The sequence below is a fragment of the Echiichthys vipera genome (assembly GCF_963691815.1).
Source record: "Echiichthys vipera genome assembly, chromosome: 21".
In the NCBI taxonomy this organism is placed as follows: Eukaryota; Metazoa; Chordata; class Actinopteri; order Perciformes; family Trachinidae; genus Echiichthys; species Echiichthys vipera.
The window spans coordinates 7,846,016-7,869,000 of NC_139846.1; the positions used below are offsets into that span (position 1 = coordinate 7,846,016).

The 22,985-nt window shown below is 40.3% G+C and overlaps 1 protein-coding gene across 1 annotated transcript; it reads left to right on the plus strand.

Moving 5' to 3' along the window:
• The first annotated feature begins 13,475 nt into the window (after positions 1–13,475).
• anxa13 (annexin A13) lies at positions 13,476–21,411 on the plus strand. Its single transcript, XM_083936538.1, has 11 exons — positions 13,476–13,635; positions 15,284–15,359; positions 15,458–15,552; positions 15,650–15,820; positions 15,988–16,021; positions 17,980–18,059; positions 18,329–18,397; positions 18,484–18,585; positions 18,889–18,964; positions 19,112–19,224; positions 20,141–21,411. The coding sequence occupies exons 1-11, from the start codon at positions 13,621–13,623 to the stop codon at positions 20,258–20,260; spliced, it is 951 nt and encodes a 316-aa protein (XP_083792664.1). The 5' UTR covers positions 13,476–13,620; the 3' UTR covers positions 20,261–21,411.
• The last annotated feature ends 1,574 nt before the right edge of the window (positions 21,412–22,985 follow it).

Sequence of the window (22,985 nt, forward strand, 5' to 3'; positions counted from 1 at the left end):
CTTCAGTGCATTGTCATTTTCACTGTCCTTATTTTTCTTCTTTTCTTTAAAAGAATATAACTATTTTCTCCCACTAACACATCTGTCCTCCGCATAAACACATAAACACCAACTTTTCTATCTTTATACCAACTTTATTGAAGGCAGAATAACTTTTACGAAGAGGCATACAACTGAATATCTAAATAATTGAATTAAAGCCTAAATAAATACATTATAAAACATAACATTTCCAACTTTAAATCAGGCCACACACCCATTACGACATCTCATTATGGGTGTGTTTGTTTGTTTTTGTTTACTTTTTATTAACAACTTTATTGAGACACTATACAACAGGTTTAAAACATCTTGTGTATATACAAAAACAGTCTGCAAACATGCCAGGGGGACAAAGGGTTGTAACAAAAATGTTTTATTTTAAGAAAAAAAAACGTTATAAAAGCTTTCAGTGATTATTTTTTCTTCGTACATTCAGATAGGAAATGCATTGTTTAATATAAATAGTCAGCTTTAGCTTAATGTCATGAACTCTATTGGACAGGAAGGACACACGCGGCACGCGGTAGACTAATCCATAGATATAAAGAGTAGATGCCGCATCGAACGTTGGGCCGCGAGAAATGCGGCCGCCATCTTGGATCGGTCCTTCTCCCAGATAAGTTCTATGAGTGACTCGTTGAGCCTCTGAGTTGAGCAGCAGAAGGAACAAGATGCCAGAGCACTGTGCAGCGTATTCCTGCTCTAATCTAATATTACAATATTACAATTCATAATCAGTACGGTACAGTACAATTTTAAACAATTATACATAAATCCATGCATTTTTGAATGTTATAGTGACTCCCTCAGGCTGTGGCAGGTAGATAAATATTTAGCTGCCAGAGGAGCTGCTGTCCCTTATTTTATTATTATTATCTTGTCACAGTAGAGGCGTGGAGATTAGCCTCTGTGGGAATCTTAGTTAATTTACCCCCGGCCAGATGTGTGTGTGCAAGCCTGTGTGTGTGTGTGTGTGTGTGTGTGTGTGTGTGTGCCTGTGTAGATATGAAAGGAGAAGCAGGGAGGAGAGGGGTTGTCGTACATGTGGTCTAGTGTAAATGGTTGCACATTTCCAGCAGTAGGTCAGCGGAGGATGTGCTGTGGTTTCATGAGAGGAAGACACTTCAGAGACAGTTAATCTCAGGTCACCTCAGATATTCTCAGTTTTGTTTTTTTTAAATATTGAACATGACATTGACATGAATTATGAGATCATTTTTCATGTCATGTCACTTTTTTTTTTTAAAGTTTAGACTATCAAAGGAGAAGTGACAGAATCTGACCAATATCCTTTGCTGTTAAACTGTTTCATCAAACAGGAGCAACATGATGTGGGGTTTATTATAAAGAATGAATTAGAGATTTACGAGGCAAGCGTAAACATGTATTTCCACTCTGTGCCCGATATTCGCACAGCTGAACAAAATGTTCCATACATTTTTACTTGGTTCTCCACATCTCCACTTAAAGCAGGACGAACGTCACATGTTTGTAAACCAGAGCTGATGAGTCCAGGCTTTTTTAGTTCAGTTGTACCACAGAAGTTGAAACAGTATGAAAAGAAAAAATCATACATTTATTTAACTAAGGAAAAATCTTAAATGGTTTGTATAATTTAAAATGGATATTACTGAACTATGCCCCGTGTTTTTGTTTGCACATTAAATACAATTACTACATAATTAAAATATGTAATAAAGAAGACATTCACATAATTAGACCTTGCCTAAAAACAAAGGACACAGTCATTTTAGATACTATACAAAGTACTCCTACAACATCACTTTCTTTACCAATTAGAGCTACACTCAAATTGGTAACTGTGCAAGAACAAAACAGTGTGAAAATGATCGATTTAACAAAATTTTATATATATTTTTATACCACACACACTCGCTCAAATGTGGACCCTCCCTCTCCTCTCCACTACCACGACTATGCGACTGGCAGAGCATGGATCATTTCTAAATATTTATAAACATATAGGGTTCGGCTCTTGGTTTTTTTAGTGCTTTAAATGAAAGTGTGTCTGTTTGACTTGTATTTAGATGTGTCCAAAATGTCATCTCTCTCTCTGACCTAATTGTATTGATACTCTTGATTTATATGTATTTTAATTTTCTCTGAGTGTGTGTGTGTGTGTGTGTGTGTGCTTGCGTGTGTTTGTGTGTGTGTGTGTGTGTGTGTGTGTGTGTGTGTGAGAGAGAGAAAGAGAGAGAGAGAGAGAGTGAGTGAGAGAGAGATTTATGTATTCATGTATGAAATACAGCCTATTAATACTCTATAAATGATTTCTCTTGTTGTGTTTATATTTATAGTGTTTGCAAAACACCTATCATACATCACATATATCATATATCAGAATATTCTATTACTGCTAATCCCACTGTGAATATTAAAATACGCTGAACCGTGTCCTGTCCTTACACTGAGTGGAGCGGGCGACCGGGCCAAGATGGCGGCTCCACCGCTCGTCAGCGCCAATAGGCCCAACGTTCGATGAGGCGTCTACTCTTTATATGTCTATGGACTAATCCCCCTAGCGACGGGAGAACCCTACGTGACGTCATGACGTCCTGGGATGATGACGCGGGTCACGTCATCATTCTGCTGATTTTCAATATTTGAAACTAAACTCTGCTCGGAGCTTCACAACAACGGTAACGTTAAGTATGTGACACCAGTGAAATTCACCGTGTCACCGTGCTGTCCGTGTTTTTGAGGGTTCATTAAGACCAAAGTTTTAATCTATATGTAAATGTAATTTTTATTTCAAATAAAAGTTGGACCTTAGTTGCATTGTTGACTCAGGTTCACTGTGTGGGTCCGTGGCTGCCTGTTGCCATGTCGCAGTTGCACATTAATTAAATGAATGTTTCTCTTTCCAAGGAAAAGCATGGAATGTGAAGAGAAGTCTCCATCACAGGTCCCTCAGTGCCCAGCTGGACCAAGTGTGGTTTGTATATTACTAGGCTACAATATAAAAAAAACAATATTGTTTTATATATTTTTTCAATATGTATTAATACATTCAGAATTGTTTCTTTTAATGTACTTTTCCCACTTTCTATTCTATTCAATTCAATTTTATTTGTAGTGCCAAATCATAACAAAAGTTATCTCAGGACACTTTACAGAGTAGGTATAGACTACACTCTATGACTTATTTATGATTTACATAGACCAAGGCAGGAACGTGGGACAGACCCAGCTCTGTGGAGGGCGGACATCTGTCTGCACCGGTTGGGGAGCAAGAAAAGAAGAGAGAAAAGACAGACAGATGGACAGAGAGAGACAAAGACAGACAGATGGACAGGGAGAGACAAAGACAGACAGATGGACAGAGAGAGACAAAGACAGACAGATGGACAGAGAGACACAAAGACAGACAGATGGACAGAGAGTGACAAAGACAGAGTGAGAAAAAGATGGACAGAGAGTGACAAAGACAGACAGATGGACAGAGAGAGACAAAGACAGACAGATGGACAGAGAGACACAAAGACAGACAGATGGACAGAGAGTGACAAAGATGGACAGAGAGACACAAATACAGACGGATGGACAGAGAGACATAAAGACAGACAGATGGACAGAGAGAGACAAAGACAGACAGATGGACAGAGAGTGACAAAGACAGACAGATGGACAGAGAGAGACAAAGATGGACAGAGAGAGACAAAGACAGACAGATGGACAGAGAGAGAGACAAAGACAGACAGATGGACAGAGAGACACAAAGACTGACAGAGAGACACAAAGACAGACAGATGGACGGAGAGAGACAAAGACAGACAGATGGACAGAGAGGGACAGAGAGAGACAAAGACAGACAGATGGACAGAGAGAGAGAAAGACAGACAGATGGACAGAGAGAGAGACAAAGACAGACAGATGGACAGACAGATGGACAGAGAGACACAAAGACTGACAGAGAGACACAAAGACAGACAGATGGACAGAGAGAGACAAAGATGGACAGAGAGAGACAAAGACAGACAGATGGACAGAGAGACACAAAGACAGACAGAGAGACATAAAGACAGACTGATGGACAGAGAGTGACAAAGACAAAGATGGACAGAGAGACATAAAGACAGACTGATGGACAGAGAGTGACAAAGACAGAGAGAGACAAAGATGGACAGAGAGTGACAAAGACAGAGAGACACAAAGACAGACAGAGAGACATAAAGACAGACTGATGGACAGAGAGTGACAAAGACAGAGAGAGACAAAGATGGACAGAGAGTGACAAAGACAGAGAGAGACAAAGACAGACAGATGGACAGAGAGAGACAAAGATGGACAGAGAGAGACAAAGACAGACAGATGGACAGAGAGCGACAAAGACAGACAGAGAGACACAAAGACAGACAGATGGACAGAGAGAGACAAAGACAGACAGATGGACAGAGAGACACAAAGACAGACAGACACATCATCTTGTCTCTAAGGATCATCCTCCTGGGCTGCAGCTAACACACTTTTATTATCAACTAATCTGCTGATCCTTTTCCAGATCCATCAGTTCATCATTTGGTTTATAAAAAGTCAGACAATTGGGGGAAATGGCATGAAAATAGCAATATGCAATGTTGAATATTGCGATACTTGCCTTTTTGCTACTTACATACATCAAATTGATTGTTGAATAGAAAGAATGGAAAGGAAATTATTTACATATTTTGGAAATGATTTACATATTTTATTCATTGAATATTGAACTTAACAACAAACAAGAAGTCACGTTTTAATGTGCAGTTTTGTCCTAGAACTAGTCGATATGGCCATAATCTTCTGTCCCGATACAGATCATTTCATAATCTCAATATTAATCAGGATATAGCATGTTCTCTAGGAATGGAATAAGTTAATAGTCTATATGAAAAACACACATGGTGCAGTCTTTTTTTGTGCACTCCTGTGTGAATGAATGCTTGACAAATCAAAAGAACTGAGTATGTTTCTTTTCAATTATTATTAAGAACTTGCAAAATTTCAAAGTTTCATATGACATTGTAGAGATTGTTTCCCAGCTATACACTGATTACGTTTACTTGCATGCACACATAGTGTAGTAAACAAACACCTCGATCTTCAAATGATGTTTCATCGAAATAGTTTGCTTTGTTAGTTTGTGTATCCAGATATCTGATTTCATCACAATTGTACATTGACAGACTATGAATCATCATGTTGAATGAACACTATTTCGTACTGATACTCTCGTTCAACTAAGTCCAAACATCCCTGTTTTATGCAAAAATTGCAATTATGACATTTTTATTGTACAGCCCCACTCTAATCCCCTCCAAGATGTTCAATTTTTCAACAAAAAGTGGGAAAAAATGAAGCTCTTTGTTGACCTTGAATTGTCACTAAAAACTCTCAGTAGTCTTTTTTTCTCCATGAATATTTGCTACATTGTTGCGTGGCTTTGATTCAGTTTGTATGTGTGTTAGTATTCCATGTGTTGGTATGTGATGTCCACAGGGCAGGAGAAACGTGGAGACGAAAAGCGAGCAGTCGGTCGAGTTTACGCTGGGGGTGAAAACATCCAAACCCAAAATGTCGATCGAGCTTTCTTCGTGCTGCTGTGAAGACGGCGAAGCCTGCATGTGAGCGACACACGGTTAAATACGAGTCGTTTAACACTAAAGATGAACCAGCTCAGTGAATGAATGTGATTACTTTGGGGCTCATCGTCACACCGCTGTTTTTACAAAAGCAGATGCATCACAAAAGGACAAAGGCAGCTCCGCTCATCTAATAATCCAATTTGTTTTGATTTTAGGTGCAAAAACGGCCTCTCTGACTCACCGTCACCACTCTGTCTTTCACCAGCGACGGCTGCAGCACAAACACAGATGCCAAGCACAAAGCCCAAGGCTAGGACGCTGGTGAGTCACACTCATACCGACATGTGCGCGTGCGTGTGTGCGTGCGTGCGTGCGTGCGTGCGTGCGTGTGCGTGCGTGTGTGTGTGTGTGTGTGTGAATGAAGGCTAAGTGAATGTTCATTCAGGGGGAAGAAGACAAAAAAACGGCTTTTACTTGACGTCATCGTTCTTAATCACTCAATTATAGCAATTTGCAGAAGGTAACTTTGCTTTATCTTCACCGTTTCTGCCTCCAGGTAGCATGCAGGCAGCTCGCTGATGGGAACGAGGCGGCCTCTTTCAAGGACCAATGTGAGATCATTCGCGCACTGTTAGTCATTCACTCTCAATCGTTTGTGCTGGGAAATGTATGAATCATACTCTGCGTGTGTGCGATGGTGCATTCATGATGTTTTACAAAAGATAACACCAGGACAAACAAGATAAAATGAAACTTTATTGCAAGTAATAGGCCTCAGAGGGTGATAGAATAAATATGACACGCAGGGAAATGTAGAGTTTGTCCAAACGTATGTGGACATGAAGCGATCGATGGGAAATAGTTCTGACTGGTCCCGCTGCCCCTGAGCCCTGACCTCAACCTCTGGTAGTCCTGGATGATTTGGCGACTGAACCTGAACCCAGGGGACGATGTTATTGCAGAAAAATCAGGCCGAACAGTGGGAGGAAATGCACAACAATCCCATTTGGGTGTCCAAATAATATAGAGCATTTTGGCCAATGACGGGCATTTTGATCAATACTTTAAACACGTGAAATGGTCGAGAAAAAGACGTCACCACAAGGTTAATTTAGAAGCTTCTTTTGGTGCTATGGCGCCTTAATACGCGGGCTTAAGTCCCGGGCCTCCAGGGGGGCCGCATGATATCTAGATATATGATACACACAAACTTAGAGGCCTCATTCAGTTATCAGTGCTTAAACAGAACTACACATCGAACAACAAGGCAACACTATGCATCTATTACTTGATATTTGGCGAACATACACTGAAAAAGACCCACTATTTTAACCACCTTAAAACATTGTGAAGGGAGGGAAGGACCTCCAAAACGTCATTACCCCGGGTCCGAAAGTAATATGACGGTGCCTCTGCTCTTCATCAGCAAATGGAGTTGGCACTGTTGTCATGGAATTGTTTGTTGGTGTGGCTTACCGGATGTATAGTCCTGGGATAAAGCCTAACATCCAGCGCGTCTCTCATACGCATCATGTTAAGCCAAGAGGAAAACGAAAAACTGAAATTCTCTTTAAATGTTGAAAGGACTTGCCTTTATGACAGTACAGCCCTACCATATTTTGTGTGTGTGTGTGTGTGTGTGTGTGTGTCTCTCTCTCTCAGAGTGAACATGAGTCAGCCTGATAGTACGACTTATTATGAGTGGGCTTCACTACAGTGGCAGATAAATGGATAAGTCATAGAAAGGCTTTTTGGAGGAGACTGTCTGGGTTACAAAATAGATTTTTTGATTTATTTTATGCGAGTCCCTGCTTTAATCTGGGCCGTGCTGTTAAGGTTTTGGAATTTGAAACGTATTTTACCAAAGAGGAATTTAGGTTCAAACCAGGTCTTTCAGAAAGGGCTTGAATTTCACAATATACCAAAAAGAAAGAGCGCATAACAGAAGAACTATGAAATAAAATCTTATATTGGATCAAATGTAAAGCTGTAGTTTACAAGGGAATCATTATTTTGTCTTTAAAATGTTCAACCAACAGTCCAAAACCTAAAGAATCTTCAATTTACAATGAAAAATCCTCATGTTTGAGAGGCCTTAACCAGAGGGTGTTGGACAGTTTTGCTTAATAAATGAATAAAATGACGGATCTGTTGATTGTCAAAGAAAGAAGAAACAAAGGAAGCATATTACTAGTCGGGAGGGGAATTTTCTGTTGACAGACTAATCCATTAATCCATGAATTGTCTCAGCTCTAGATGCTCTCAAAAGTAGACACAAGGTCGACATATAAATAGCATCTAATATCCTGTCGTTTCAGTTGAATTGATCCGTTTCCTGTTCATTCTTCCCCTCAGCTCCTCTGCCATCACTAACACTCAAAGGAACCGTGAGTTTGGTGAGCACCGACCCCAGAAGGACCCCGTCACTTCAGGCATCCGTCGCTGTATGTTTCATAGCAAATGGACCAAATTGCTGCCATTCTTCTTCTTTTTTTCTTTCCTTAAAGTGGAGCTATGCCCCATTTTAAAAATGCATACAGATATTGCTACGGTTCTAAGACAGTCCAAAATGATCAGCAAACACGAATAACTCTCTCCCAAATCCAAAAACAAATGAATTGGAAAGTTGTTATAGACGAGACTACGTACCGAGATGCAGCATGGCTCTGTCAGGGTTCACATTTGTATTAATGAGCGGCTCGCTCGACATCATCCCGCTTATTACACGGCTACTTACTAAAGACATCAATATTGACTTTAAAAATGTATTTATACTTAAACCCCATCAGCAGTCCATCAGGAGTAATGGCATCAGGTGTTATGACTCAGTACAGTAGTTTATGGTTAATGTTGATTGATTGTGAAGGATTTTATTGATTTTAAATTCGGCCCTCCAGAGTCTGTGAGCTCTACACTTTACACTTGATGACAAATTTGAGACTTACTTCTCTGGTTTCAGGCTTTTAGAGAGAGTAGCTCATGTTCACAAATATTGATTTGACTTTCATAGACCATGGGAATAACAATGTATAGATGTACAGATATTTAAAAAAAAAAAAAAAGGCTAAATCATTTCCTTAAACAGCTGGTGCGACTGTAGTTCTTCACCAGGGGTCCATTGTTCATTCGTTAAGAACTATTTTCAGATGAGGATGAGGAAATACTTTATTGATTCCTGGGGGGAAATTGGTTTTGTCACATTTGCTCCCATTCTAGGATATAAATGTGTAGAGGAATAATAAGAACAAATAGAAGAAATAAGAAATATTGAAATGTATTTACATTCTGCTCTAATATATAGCAAAATATATATAAAGAGGTCAGAAGTTAAATGTAGAGGAAATGTATCAGATCAAATATGTATGACAGAAATGAGCAGTCAGATTAAATTATTGCACTGCAGTGGTGGATACAGTTATTACACAAAAAAAAGAAGATACGTGTCCAGGTATGTAAGAGTATAGATTATTAACTGCACAGTAAGTGGCTCCCACTCCTTCTGTCCTCTTTATTCCCTCCTCCCCTGAGTGAGGAGTTGTAGAGTGGGATGGCCTGAGGGACAAAGGAGCTCTTGCTGCACTATTAGCACAGAATATTAGTCAATATTGCACAGTTGAAAGATATAAATGATTAATGATCAGGCTATGCAGGCAGGACTCATTAGTAGGATGAATTCATCATTGTTTTTTTAATTTATCATGGGATTTATTGACAATAATAGAAATACAGGATCTTGCAGACCAATCCTGGAGCCAAATCCACTCTGCAGTTAGGGACCATTGGCACTAGATGGAAGTGTTGCTCCACGTTTAGCAGTGTTCACGACAAACCGGTTGTTCTGAGAGTCTGTTTCTTCCAGGGAAACGCTTCAGTCTCAGCTTCTCAACACCAGGAAGCTCCAACATTGAGCAGGGGGTCGTCTAACATCCCCAGAGAGGTCATTTCATATCTTCTGTCCTCTGCATGAAGAAACCAGACATTACTATACTCTGTTTCTCACCTGTGGCACTTGTTTTATATGTTTATTCTTCAGGGAAACAAAAGTCAGTATTACAGAGACCTTTGCCTGCAGGTAGAGGAGAGGAAACAACACATGGAAAGGGAGAGAAGTAAAAATGCTGCCGACGAGCAAAAGGTTTGTGACTTTATAACAAGAAAATGCAAATAATATGTATATGAAAAGTGTCATAATTCTCCTGCCATCTGCAGCACATTGACACCATGCAGCGCTCCATCTGGGGGATGCCAGGAAGTGGCGCCCCAAACTACCACCTGGGCACAGTGAAACGGACCAACAGCCTCCACTCCGCCGGGATTTTACCCCAGGAGCAGGTAAACAATGCAGCGTTTAGTTTAGCAGAGCATTGTTCCGTGCAAACAAAAGCCCAGTGTACTCTGAAGGTCTCCTGATCACGCCGGCTTTTGACAGAAAAGAAAGTGTGCAGCCTCGCAAATCTTTCTGCAACAAATGAGGATTGTACTGTTAACATTGTGTGCACAGTGCTGCCTCTGTGAGATATAAGCGGCTGCACAGTGACTACACAAAATAGAGGTAAAGAGCCTCCTGCAGAACTTTGCTGCCCCTAAGTGTTTGTTTTTTTTAAAGTGAAACTCTGATTCTGACCTGGTTTCAACACATCGCCTTGGTCTACGTAGCAGCAGAAACGCAAACCTGTCTGTGTTTCTTAACAGCGGGAGCTGGTCAGAGTCTAAACAAGTTGTGTTTGAGGTCTAAACATGAGACTGGGTCCTGGGCCAGCATCGCATTACAGTCTCGGTACTTCGGCTGGCCTCCTCTGAATGCTGTCTTTGTTTCCAGATCCGTGATCGAGGCTTCAGCGGGACCCCCTTCCACCGTCTGTGAAATGAAGACCATAACACCACCAGTCTGAGAGCCACGGAGCAGCCAGGCAAACACTACTATCTGATTTCCTTCTTCTAAGTGCTGTTAGTTTTGCAGCCATCCAGATATCTGGGCTGTTTTCAGCAGCAAATTCTGATGGCCGCAAAGAAATCACGTCAATAAAGTGAGACAGAGAGAACCAAACATGAAGAGTATGATACCAGTGAGCCTCGTGTTTACAACTGCATGTGCTGCTGCACAAACAGGTGCGTGCAGCGTCAGCCTGCTCCACTCTGCATACCCAGAACAGACTCATGGTCTTCATTTATGCTTTTTGAGGAGTGTGTTTAAGGCCTTTTAGGGCAAACACACACATTTTCATAAAGAGGCACTCACTGTGTGTTAGTATTATGCTTCCATAAAGCTGGGGCACTGATTTAAATAACTCTGTGTCTGACAACACACACGTCACACTGAAGTTCCATCTGGTCTTTGAAAGTATTTTAAAGCGTTGAGCAGCAAAGGAGCAGCCAAACTTTCTGTGCAGTTTCCCTTTCAAACTTTCTATGCATTCCACTTTTCATAACGCATTACACATAAAGAAAAGGATAACGCAAAACAGAATCAAAGGTCATAGGTCAGAATATGGAGTTAAAAGGATCAAAGTTTAATTTAAAAGTTTAATAATTAAAGTTATAAAATAATAAAACCCTAAAATATGTAGTAAACTAATAGTGTTTCATTGGGCATCACAGCACATAGTGAAGGCTGCTGGTCAGATCATTGGTGTCCCGCTCCCCTCACTCCTGGACATTTATGGAACTCGCCTCACCCGCAAAGCAACCAGCATTGTGGGTGAGCCCAGCCACCCCTCACACCACCTCTTCAGCCTCCTGCCATGTGGGAGGAGGTACAGGAGCCTCCAAGCTAGTTCAGCCAGACTGGCAAACAGCTTCATCCACCAGGCTGTAAGGAGGCTCAACACCCTCCCCTCTCTCCCTCCCCCATCAGGAACAGCTTCGGTCACTTTCCCCTTCATCAGCGCCTTTAATTGTTGTTCAAATTTTATTAATATTTACATAGTTGATATACAGTATGTATGTACTGTATGTTGTACAGTATGTCCATTGCATTGCACATTTCCATCTCCTGTTTTCTTTGCACTACTCAGTTTTTTGGGTTTTTCTATTTCTCTTGCACTATTCAGAATTGATTTACTGTATATATTTTGTACTATAGCACCGTGGGATGGAGAGAAACGTCTGTATGTCTGGCACATATTGCAGCATTGACAATAAAGCTGACTTTGACTTTGAGCAACTGAAATATCATGACCTTTCACCTTGGTCAAGCTCCAAACACACTGAATCCTACAATTCCCACAATGGAACTCAACAGCAATGTTGTCAAGTACAGTGGGTCTTGCAGGAGTAGAGTCTTAAAGGAGTAGTTTGAATTTTTTTTGTGAAATGAGAAGATTAATAACACTCTTACGTCTGTACATTAAATACATAACTGTAGCTAGCAGCTGCTTAGCTTAGCTTAGCATAGCATAAAGACTCCAAACAGGGGAATCAGCCAGCTGGCTCTGTCTCAAAGTAATCTGCCTATGTTAAACTGAGTCCCAGCTCATCAGTATGTATAGGGCTCGAAACAGCTAGTGCATTGCTTGAATGACAAACTCAGGTACTTAGTTCAAAAAGTGTCCCTGATCGATCCTCCAGGTAATTTCCCAGATAATTACACAGTGAAGAGAGGTGACTCATCCTGTCTAATTGCGCGGCTTTGTTCGTGTGACGTTAGCAAGCTCTTAATTGGACGTGTTTACTCAGATGCTGCGTGCGTTTAGTGTTCAGGTGAAAGGGCTTCATTGTGGAGGGCAGCAGCAGCTCTCCTCCACAGTGGGTGAGTAATTATGATGTAGGGACAGTGAAATACCAATGGTTACAGTGTGGGCTGGCAAGGTTGGTAATTATACTGTGGAGCAGTAAATTTGCACCTTTTGGGTCACTGCTGTGTCATGTGAACACTGTACATTAAAAGTGGGGAAACTATTCAACAAATCAGAACTTTCTCTCTGCTTTTACCACTTTGTCAATCACTTTTGACAGTTTTCATTCATTAATTTCCTTCTCCCCTTTATACTGAGTCATCTATCATTGCAGAGCATTGACATATTATGAGGCATTGGCCCCGGGGCACAGACGTGTCCGAAGCCCCCCAACACAGGAACAAGACACTTTTAGTCATTTTGTATCCTTTTGCACTCACTTTGAATCTATTTTCAGTCGTTTTGCATACTTATGTTGTTTTAAATCTATTTGTAGTTGTTTTGCATCCTTATGTAGTTGTTTTGAATCTATTTGTAGTCGTTTTGCATCCTTACGTAGTTGTTTTGAATCTATTTTAGTCATTTTGCAACCTTTTGTAGTTGTTTTGAATCTATTTGTAGTCGTTTTGCATCCTTACATTGTTGCTTTGAATCTATTTGTAGTCGTTTTGCATCCTTACATTGTTGATTTTAAACAATTTTAGTCATTTTGCATCCTTACGTAGTTGTTTTGAATCTATTCGTAGTCATTTTGCATCATTTGTAGTCGTTTTGCATCCTTTTGTACTCGTTTTGAATCGATTCGTAGTCATTTTGCATCATTTTCATTGTTTTTCACCTGCTTTTAGACCTTTTACGTTTCTATGTGGTCGTTTCATGTCTATATCGAGTCATTGTGCACCTCCTTTTGGTCATTTTCTGGTTGTTTTGCATCTACTTGAGTAATTGTGCATCTTTTTTGTGTGTGTCTCTTTGTGATTGTTGTGTGTGTGTGTGTGTGTGTGTGTGTGGGGGGGGGGGGTTCAGCAACCTTTTAGTGAGACAGTGCCCCTAACCCTGTGGGCCCCTGGATCTGTGCCCGGGTAGGCCCATTCAGTACTCTATCCACGACTCAGAGCGCTCACTCAATACAGTGTGTTCACTACAGTGATCGTGGACGTAAATGGTTAACGGTGCAGCGATCCGCGGTGACGTCACTCGCCGGTTTGTGCCACTGTGGGCCGCAGCTTCAGACTGAATCAGGAGGACAAGTATCTCAAACTACTCTACGACTGTTCTCCACCAACAGACCACCAGACACAGCCGGGAAACACATCCTTAAAATGGGCAACTGTCAAGTAGGTACCGCTGCCTGGAGCCGTGTGTGCCATAACGCGCTGGTTAGAGAAAACAGAAAATCTTTTGTCGACTTGCGCTTCTGCTCCAAGTGAGAGCGGTAATATAGTTTCGGGTTGACGAATAGGATCCAAATGTTAATCCACCTAAACGCCTTAAACGCTAGATTCCGGGGTTAATCACGTGTATTTATTGCTGGTTCTGCGTCACGGATCGGACACCGCAAAGCCCGTGTCTGCCGTCAGTCCGTGCGCACATTAAATAAATGGAGATTAATCTTACTATATGAACCAAAAATTAGAGGAATGGAGTCAGATTCACAATTTTTGGTGTTTCTTTAAATGTAAACGTCGCGACTGACACCGTGTGACGGACAACCGTGTCTGGGTTTACGCAGAGGATAGGGCCACTCCCCTGCGGAATTCATCACAGCTCCGTTAGATGTGTGTGTGTGTGTGTGTGTGTGTGTGTGTGTGTGTGTGTGTGTGTGTGTGTGTGTGTGTGTGTGTGTGTGTGTGTGGATGAATGAATGAGTGAGTGAGTAGGCTCTGTCTGTTGTATTTGAGGCAAGAGTAGAGTCCACAAGTGCAAAGATGGGGGAGGGAGGGTGTCCTTTATTGTCAGATTTCTGTCTTTTTGCTGCCTCTGTGCTCATTTGTTTATCATTTTTTACCTCATTAGAAACTTGGGTTACACTAATTGACCGTGAAAGTAGCTTTTAATAACCCACGGGCCACAGCAGCTTTAATTTAATGTAGATTGTAAATTTAGTGCTATAAAGTTCTAGACAATTCAAGTAACATCCAACTAAAACTGTTTTTCCAGTACATATAAGATCATTACTTAACAAAATAAAAGTAATGTAATGTACAGTCAATCTTTGAGGTGCTTTACTTGAGCATATTCCTTTTATGCTACTTTATAGTTATACTTGACTGAATTTTGGATTCAAATATTGTACTTTTTACATACATATAAACTAATAAATGATGTTACTCAACTTTTACTGGTTGCAATGCAGTAAATGCATCACTAAACCTAATGATTTAATGTAAATGTTTCTTAAATGGCTCCTTCTGCATAATGAGGACGTTTACTTTTGTTGTTCTCAGTATTATTTATTTTAAGCTAATACTATAATACTTTGAATAGAATAAATAAATGTAGAATGCAGGACTTTTACTTAGAGTATTTCTACTACTTTTACTTTTTTTTAGTAAAATATCTGCGTGTTATTCCACTACTGCAAAAACGACATGGCAGAGTAGTAGATTCTGTGAGGATTTCAGTAATCTACAAACCTGCATAACAGTCGTCTGTATACCATACATTCTCCTTGTTATGTGATAGAAAAGAGGCATTCAAGTCTTCTTTATTGCTGGGATGATATAGTTCCCTCTCTTTGCCCCTGCACGGCACTTTTGGTGACTGCCGGTTATGCATGCGGCCCCCACCAAGTTTGTTTAAAGACTTCTGGCCCTGAATTCCTCAACCCAAAGCATCCCCTCCCCCATCCACCAGCTGCTCCTGCATCCCTATCATGAACCCGTCTGAACTTCATTTACTTAAACAGGCATCCGTTTGATACCCAGATTATTATGGAAAGCTGTTTTTAGCTTCATCTACGCAACTTTCCTTTTCTTCTCTCAGCCCACAATCGTGCCCTATGAGGATTTTGATGTCGTCGCTGACATCAAGGCCATCCGCAAAGCCTGCAAAGGGTTCGGTATGTTTGGAAAAGTCGAACTCTAATAATAAAATAACACCTACAAGGCCATTATTAATCAATGCACTGCATCTGCTTTTGTGTTGTCTTCTCCACAGGAACGGATGAGCAGGCCATCATTGACATCCTGGCAAACCGCAGTTCATTTCAGCGCCAGGAAATTAAAAACGCATATTTTGAAAAGTATGATGATGTGAGTGACATTAATTACTTACCATAACAACTCAAAATATATTCTCTTTCCATACCTTTCGACCGATTGTAATGAAATACTGTCTTTCCTTGTAAAGGAGTTGGTGGATGTGTTGAAGAAAGAGTTGTCAGGGAACTTCGAGAACGCCATCCTCGCCATGCTGGACCCGCCCGTCATCTTCGCTGTGAAGGAGCTGAGGAAGGCCATGAAGGGAGCGGGCACCGATGAAGATGTCCTGGTGGAGATCCTCTGCACCGCCACCAACGACGTTAGTCACAAGTCAAAAGCATCAAATGAAATTCAGATTTAAATACCTCAACATTCTGCGTGATATTGCGTTCAGATGCTTTCATCTTTGACATCAGAATAATCCAATATGTTTTTTCGATGTAGAATATTTTAACTTTTTATTCACTGTATAATGCTTTCCCACAGGACATTGCCATGTTCAAGGAATGCTACTTTCAAGGTAAGCCATTTTCAAAAAAAACTTTATTACCTGATGTTAGAGCTGCAATGATTGACAACTTATCGATTAATCATTCTTGGAACAGTCCACGTGGAGAGCAGAAGAGGCGTCTTTTAAATCCCTGAACCCATCGTTTGTTGTCTGATGACGATTTCGCTTTTTATTAGCTTTTTGTTATTATTTATTTGCAGTCATAGAGATATCTGTTTATAGAGACAGCATCTCTCAACTGTTTACTCAATTGTAAACAGTAAACGTCGCTCGGAAAAGGAAGTCTTGACCCGGGTATATGCTGGCTACAATGGAAAACCCAAAATATTAGCTTTTGCCCCCAGATGGGATCTGCAACTAAACGTTTTGAGTCAGTTTTTAAGAAGAAAAAAAGTCAAATTCCAGCTTCTTAAATGGGAATAGTTTCTGGTTTCTTACTCTTCTATGACAGGAAACTGAATATCTTTGAGTTGTGGACAAAACAAGACATTTCAGTGTGTCATTTTGGACCTTTTCTGATATTTTATTGACCAAACAACTAATCCATTAATTGAGAACATGATCAGAAGATTAATCAATGTCCATTATGCATGTATATGTGGCTTAAAGTCACATTGTGCAGTGGTTAAACCTCTCACCCACTGTGTCTCGATTTCCCTTCCTTGTTCTATGGGCCCTGGAGGAAATTGCTAATAGGGTGACTCACTTGAACCTACAAACACCACACTACTATTCCTGTCCCTTAAGCAATGTAATGTACGTGTTACACGTGTTGTTTAGTCAAGCCCATCCTGCTGCAACTTCCTGTTCATTATGGTACCAACTGATAGCTAATTATATTTACCAGCATCATCTTTTAATATTCGAGGGTTTAGCTGTTAGCCATGTGCGGGGGGATTGCTATGATTATTCCAAATATAATCCAAATATAACAGCAGTCACTTTCTAGTAAGGCACTCTAAAAAAGATAATAATTAAATTAGTGTATGTGTGACTGGAGCAAAAATACTGTGCTAATGCAACATGCTTGTTAGCTTACAATGTTGTTAGCTGGTTGTCATTAGCGTGAATGTTTGTAGCTTTTCTGATTGGGCAAAATAGCCCAAGAGGCTTTTTGGTCAGCATGTTGTTAGTTGATAACTTCCTGTTCATTATAACAGTGCTGATTATATATATTATATTTCTTCTTTCATTACTTAGCTTCTTTCTTAGCATGTGACATTTCTCATTCTATTTAAATTATCATGGAATAATGTGACCAGATCACCCTATCATTTAAGGAATTCAAATATTCCAGATTTAATAGTTTCTCACTGTCACTTCATTCTAAAAAGTTAATAATTACACTAGTGTATGAGTGACTGGGGCAATGCCCGTGCTTGTAACATAATTAGCTTATCAGGTTGTTAGCTTGTTGTTAGCTAGAATGTTGTTAGCCTTCCTGCTTGCTCTGGAGAGATAGCCCAAGATAGCTTATTTGGCGAGCTAGCACCTTGTTAGCCCCAGGGTCTTTTTCAATTGGGCCCTGCAGATACGTAGTCAAAGAATTATGATAAAAAGTATAAAACTAACGAAACGAAGACATTAAAAACACAAGCACCAGCATCCAAATATATCCAAACAATGATATAGATATAAGTTTATTCTTTTTGACAGCCAGTTAGCTCTATGAAGCATCAAGACATAATTTAGCTTTAGCACCGGGAACCTTTGCCTCAATTTTGATAACTAACACATGTATTTGTGGCATGAAAACATTTATTAGTGCTTTATAGGCCAGCAATAATAATAAAGAAAATCATTCCCAATATAGCCATCTTTGGTTGTCCTGCTGTGAAGAATCATTTACTTGGGTGGTTGTGTATCCTCCATGTTACTTTAACTTATATCAATCACTGACCGTGGATACATTTATCCGTGACTTGTCATTTGACATTTGACTTGACCCAGTTTTCTTTAACTTTTAGTGCACGAGCGTGATCTTGAAGCAGATATCGAGGGAGACACAAGCGGGGATGTAAGAAACCTGCTCATGGCTCTACTGCAGGTAAGTTGCCTTGGGTTTCTACACTCTCTCGCGTAACTCAATTCCATTCGTCTGCTGTGGGACTGTAATCGAGCTCACTCTCCCTCTGAACACGCACACACACACACACACACACACACACACACACACACACACACACACACACACACACACTCACATAACACACACTGGCCACAATCCAGACACCCTCTCATTAGTAAAACAGTTGCTTCAGCCACACAGAAAGGCCTCACTGCACAGCAAAAGTCATCTTACTCTCCGTCCTCCAGGGCAACAGAGATGAGAGTTACGAGGTGGATGAGGAGCTGGCTGATCAAGATGCTACCAGCCTGTTCGAGGTACTTGTTCAATATCATTCATAATAGCTCTCAAAAGCAGATCAATTCATCCTGGACAATATTAATATTTGCTGTATGTGATGCAGGCCGGAGAGGGCCGTTTTGGGACAGACGAGTCCACTTTCAGCTACGTCCTTGCCTCCAGGAATTACCTGCAGCTCCAGGCCACATTCAAGATATATGAGCAGGTAGGTTTTTGGTGTCAGTCTGTCCACAGATAGCTGCAGTGATATTAAATATCAGTGTATATGACCTGACATTTCATCTTCAGCTGCGTGTGAATGGCTTAGGGTTTGTTTCTTACGTCACTGTACCCCTGAGAAGTGTTGGTTCTTTTGCACTTGCAGATGGACTTTCATTTTCAGAACTGCGCCCCGCACATATTCAATTATAGGATTAAAGGGGAAATTGTTGAGCTGGAAAATGAAACGTTAACCACTTCAGGGCATTACTAGTGCTTAGATTCAACCAGTCATTTTCTCTCTCTGTAGCTCTCTGGAACTGAAATCCTGGATGCCATTGAGAATGAGACTTCTGGGACACTGAAGAAATGCTACATTGCTCTTGGTTAGTATGAAATAGAAAAATGTTGAATATTAAAATACAGTGAAGCTCAGTGTATGACATGAATTCAGGCATCTAAGTAGTTTTATTTTCCAAGAAACAAGACACAGCAGTGGACTTTAATGAACGCCTTTCTCCTCCTCCCCTCAGTGAGAGTTGCTAAGAACCCTCAGCTCTACTTTGCCAGACGTTTGAACAAGGCGATGAAAGGAGCAGGCACCGATGAGGACACAATCATTCGCATCATTGTGACTCGCTCCGAGGTCAGTAGGGGGGTCGATAAGTCCGGCATTTAAGTCTGACGTGACACACTTTAAACACACTATTTTCAAGTCCAAGCGATTCGTGAACCTTTTTACTATCACTTCTGTCTTCAGCGAGACAGCTTTTCATCAATAGGAAAGAGAAAAGAAAATTCTGTTAGTTTTTTGACTCAGATTTGTTCAGACAACAGAGAACACAGCAGTGTGGCAATTTTAGAAATACGAGGCATGGACCCGGAATTAGTATTTTGAAAGACGTTATGTCAGGATTAAATAGACCGGGTACCATTGAGGAAACCCAAATGCAACTCATGTTAGTGTAGTTTAACTTCACATATATAGGGTATCGTTTTAAAACAATTACGATACCAATATTGTACTTCATTTTTAATTCAGTCATTAAAAAATGAAATATAGACCGGGGGTTTTGGACACCCAAAAGAGATTTTGTGTCTCCCCAGGACCCAAATTTACAAAAAAACACATCGTGAATTCAACAGAGACCCAACAATTCCCCCATGAGCAGCAACAAGTCGCACTATCTAGGGGCCGGGCCGGGAGTAGAGAGGTGAATGTGTTTTAATAAAGTTTACAAAAGAGCAAAAGAATAAAGAGTCCACACACAGAGAGACCGTGGACTTGACAAGATGGAGGCTCTGAAAAAGCAGGCTCACCTGCAGTAACAGTTTACTGCCAAAGAGGGCGCTAGAAACAACGTGTCTCAAATCTTATGGAGTACGACTTTAAGTAGGAAAATCAATTCACAGATAGCATTTTGATGCAATTTCCTCTGTTGATTGGCGACCCAATAAACATGGGTCCCTGACTTTAACCAGGTTACTTCAGAGGATGTAAACACACTGACACATGATTTGCCTTTTCTCTAATGTTTAATTTCTCCTTTGTGTATGTACAGTATGATCTGGAGACCATCAAAGACATGTACCTGGAGAAATACGACGTGTCCCTGAAGGAGGCCCTAAAGGACGAGTGCGGCGGCGACTTTAAGCGTCTCCTCCTGGCTATCTGTCACTGAAAGTCTGGACGTGAACAGCGGCGGCAGAGACAGCAGAGTATGTTTATATATGTGAGGGCGCTGCTGTTTCCTGTCTAACAAACTAATACTACTCAGTCTCTCTATGTGACTCTCAGCAGGGAGCAGGAGGGTGGAAGTGATAGAATAGTTATCCTGTCTTGTCCAACATCTGGTGAATTTGCGTGGCTCTCTTTTTAAACTTTTTCCACAGACATTTACTACAAAATTCACTTTACTCAACCGTCAATTACTGCCCAGTTCTGACCAGCATTTACACAGTGATTTATGTAAACAAGCACCAAGATTTATACATTTCCAGGAGCAGCCTGCAGTCACACTGATGCAATTACACTGAGTTGAATTTGATTCGGTGGTGCGAGGCTTAACAGGATAATCATATTGTGATCTTGTTTGTACACTGGGGAAAAAAGTCAGCTACGGCTTCAGTACGTCTTTCTGCTGCTGATTGTTCCCATCATATAAGTATTACTTATTAATTATGCATGTCTTTCACCCTCCGTGCCCCAAAAGTCAGCGGCTGTTACTCTCCACTGCTGATAAAACTAATGCAATCACCCCATGTGGCTTGAAGTTTAAATGAAGAAAATGTGAAAGATGAAATGAAGGAATCTTAGCTGGTATTGTGAAGGATATCGTTAACAATGTAATGTGAATGGAAATCATGAAAGAGAATATGTATATTTCATCAGTGGCTTATAGAAAGATGTGATGGACAATATGTTGCATTTTTATCCTTTTACTACAACTACAAAAACTTGACAAATCCAAATGCACCTCACCTCGTTTTATATATATTTTTTGTATTTGACGACTAACACAGTAGAGTGTTTGATAGATATTATTTAGTTTACTGTTTTAGGTAGGCCTGAGGGTATATGAGAAGAAACCTGTGCGTAAAATTTACCATCTAGACAGTCAGATGTCATTTCTGTGTCTCTATAAGGCAGCTGAGATTTGTTCAAAGTACCACTATTGTAAACACTTTGCAACAAGCTGAGTAGATTACTCAAGTGTACGTGAAGTAGTTACAACATCAACCAGGACATCAGGCGAAGTCGTGGGACTGGTGTTTGTCTCTCTGTAGCCAAATAATTTTAATCTAACTGCAAATAAAGTTCCCTATAATGTCACCATGTCTGCTTTATTTCATCTTTGACTGTGTTTTAAGAAGAAATCCACATTAAAAAAAACTTGTATTACCATACATAGAATTTAAATATTCTAAATTCATTTTTAAATTTAATAAAATAGAAAAGTCACTGCTCAATATGTGTGTGTGTGTGGGTGTGTGTGTGTGTAAAGTTTTGTGAAGTTACAATCTTAACATCTGCTGCGGAATTGTTGCGGTTGCCATGGCAACCCGTGAGGTCAAAGTGATTTCCATGACAATCAAATAGTGAGTGACCCTTTCACAGTTGTGAACATTCTAAATGTGTCCCAGTTTATTTCCTGTTGCAGTGAACGTGTATGACATCAGCTGACAGGAAGTTAACAAGGACCAATTCCGTTGCCTAGCAATGGAATTCCATTTAAAGGGTCTATAGTCCCAAAACTATGCAGAATTCAAAGTTAAGAAGTGGGAAAGGATCATGGGAAACCACCTGATGTTTTACAGCACACAGCTGCTGATAATTACCAGCACCTTTGTGGCTAATTCAAAAGATCTCCCGAAACCAAATAGGAATAATGTTTGTAGAAGATAGTGCACACTGTCAAAGGGTAGCTTTTACTTATTTTGTGCCTGTGCCATTCACATTTCCTGGCTGGTAATCTAGCTTCATGTTAAGTAACTTTTCCAAGATTATGTGAAATATTTCCTGCGTATCACACAGTTTGGGACCTTTTCTTCTATGTAAATCATAAATAAGTCATAGAGTGTGGTCTATACCTACTCTGTAAAGTATCCTGAGATAACTTTTGTTATGATTTGGCACTGTAAATAAAATTGAATTGAATTGAATTGAAATTCTCCTTCAGAAGCTTTAAAACATCCTCATCCCAGGACTTAACGTCATTTTTTGTCTGCATCAATCCAGCAAATATATATCATTATGTCATACACATTATACTCATAATTATATATTGATATATTCAAGAGGTATATGAAGAAGATGTATTGGTTTCATAGGTAAACTACAATAAGAGGTGTTTCTGAGCAGTTTCCCGAACAGAAGGGCTCGTCATCCAATCACCGAAAAATGCAATTCTCACAGAAATCTCCAAATGTCTAACGTTTTTGATCCCAAATCACAGAATGGATTCTTCTATAGTGTTCCTCAAGGTCTGGGTGACTTCAGGTGGGATTTTGGATAGATTTTGACCATTTTTTCACATCAATTGTGGCAAAAACTGCTGCAACAACTTACGAGACATTAGTGGGCATGATAATGGTGTTGATATATAGAAATCTTAATTTACTAAGCACTTATACACTTTTAAAATGTATTCATTTAATTTATTCATTCATTTATTTATAGTTCATGATTAGATACCTTGACACGCGGTGCTGAGCTGCATCTCAAATGAATCTTTAGGTTCCCGGCTTTCCGATGATGTCCATACTCCATCTGCTGCTGATCTGTTGTCTCCCCCTGAACACCTCGTCCCCCACCCTCAGCACTCTCAGCATAAGGGTGGCCTTTAATAAAACACTTGAGTACTTTAAACTGCCTTTTCCCCTTGTTAAATAAGAAAACATGACATA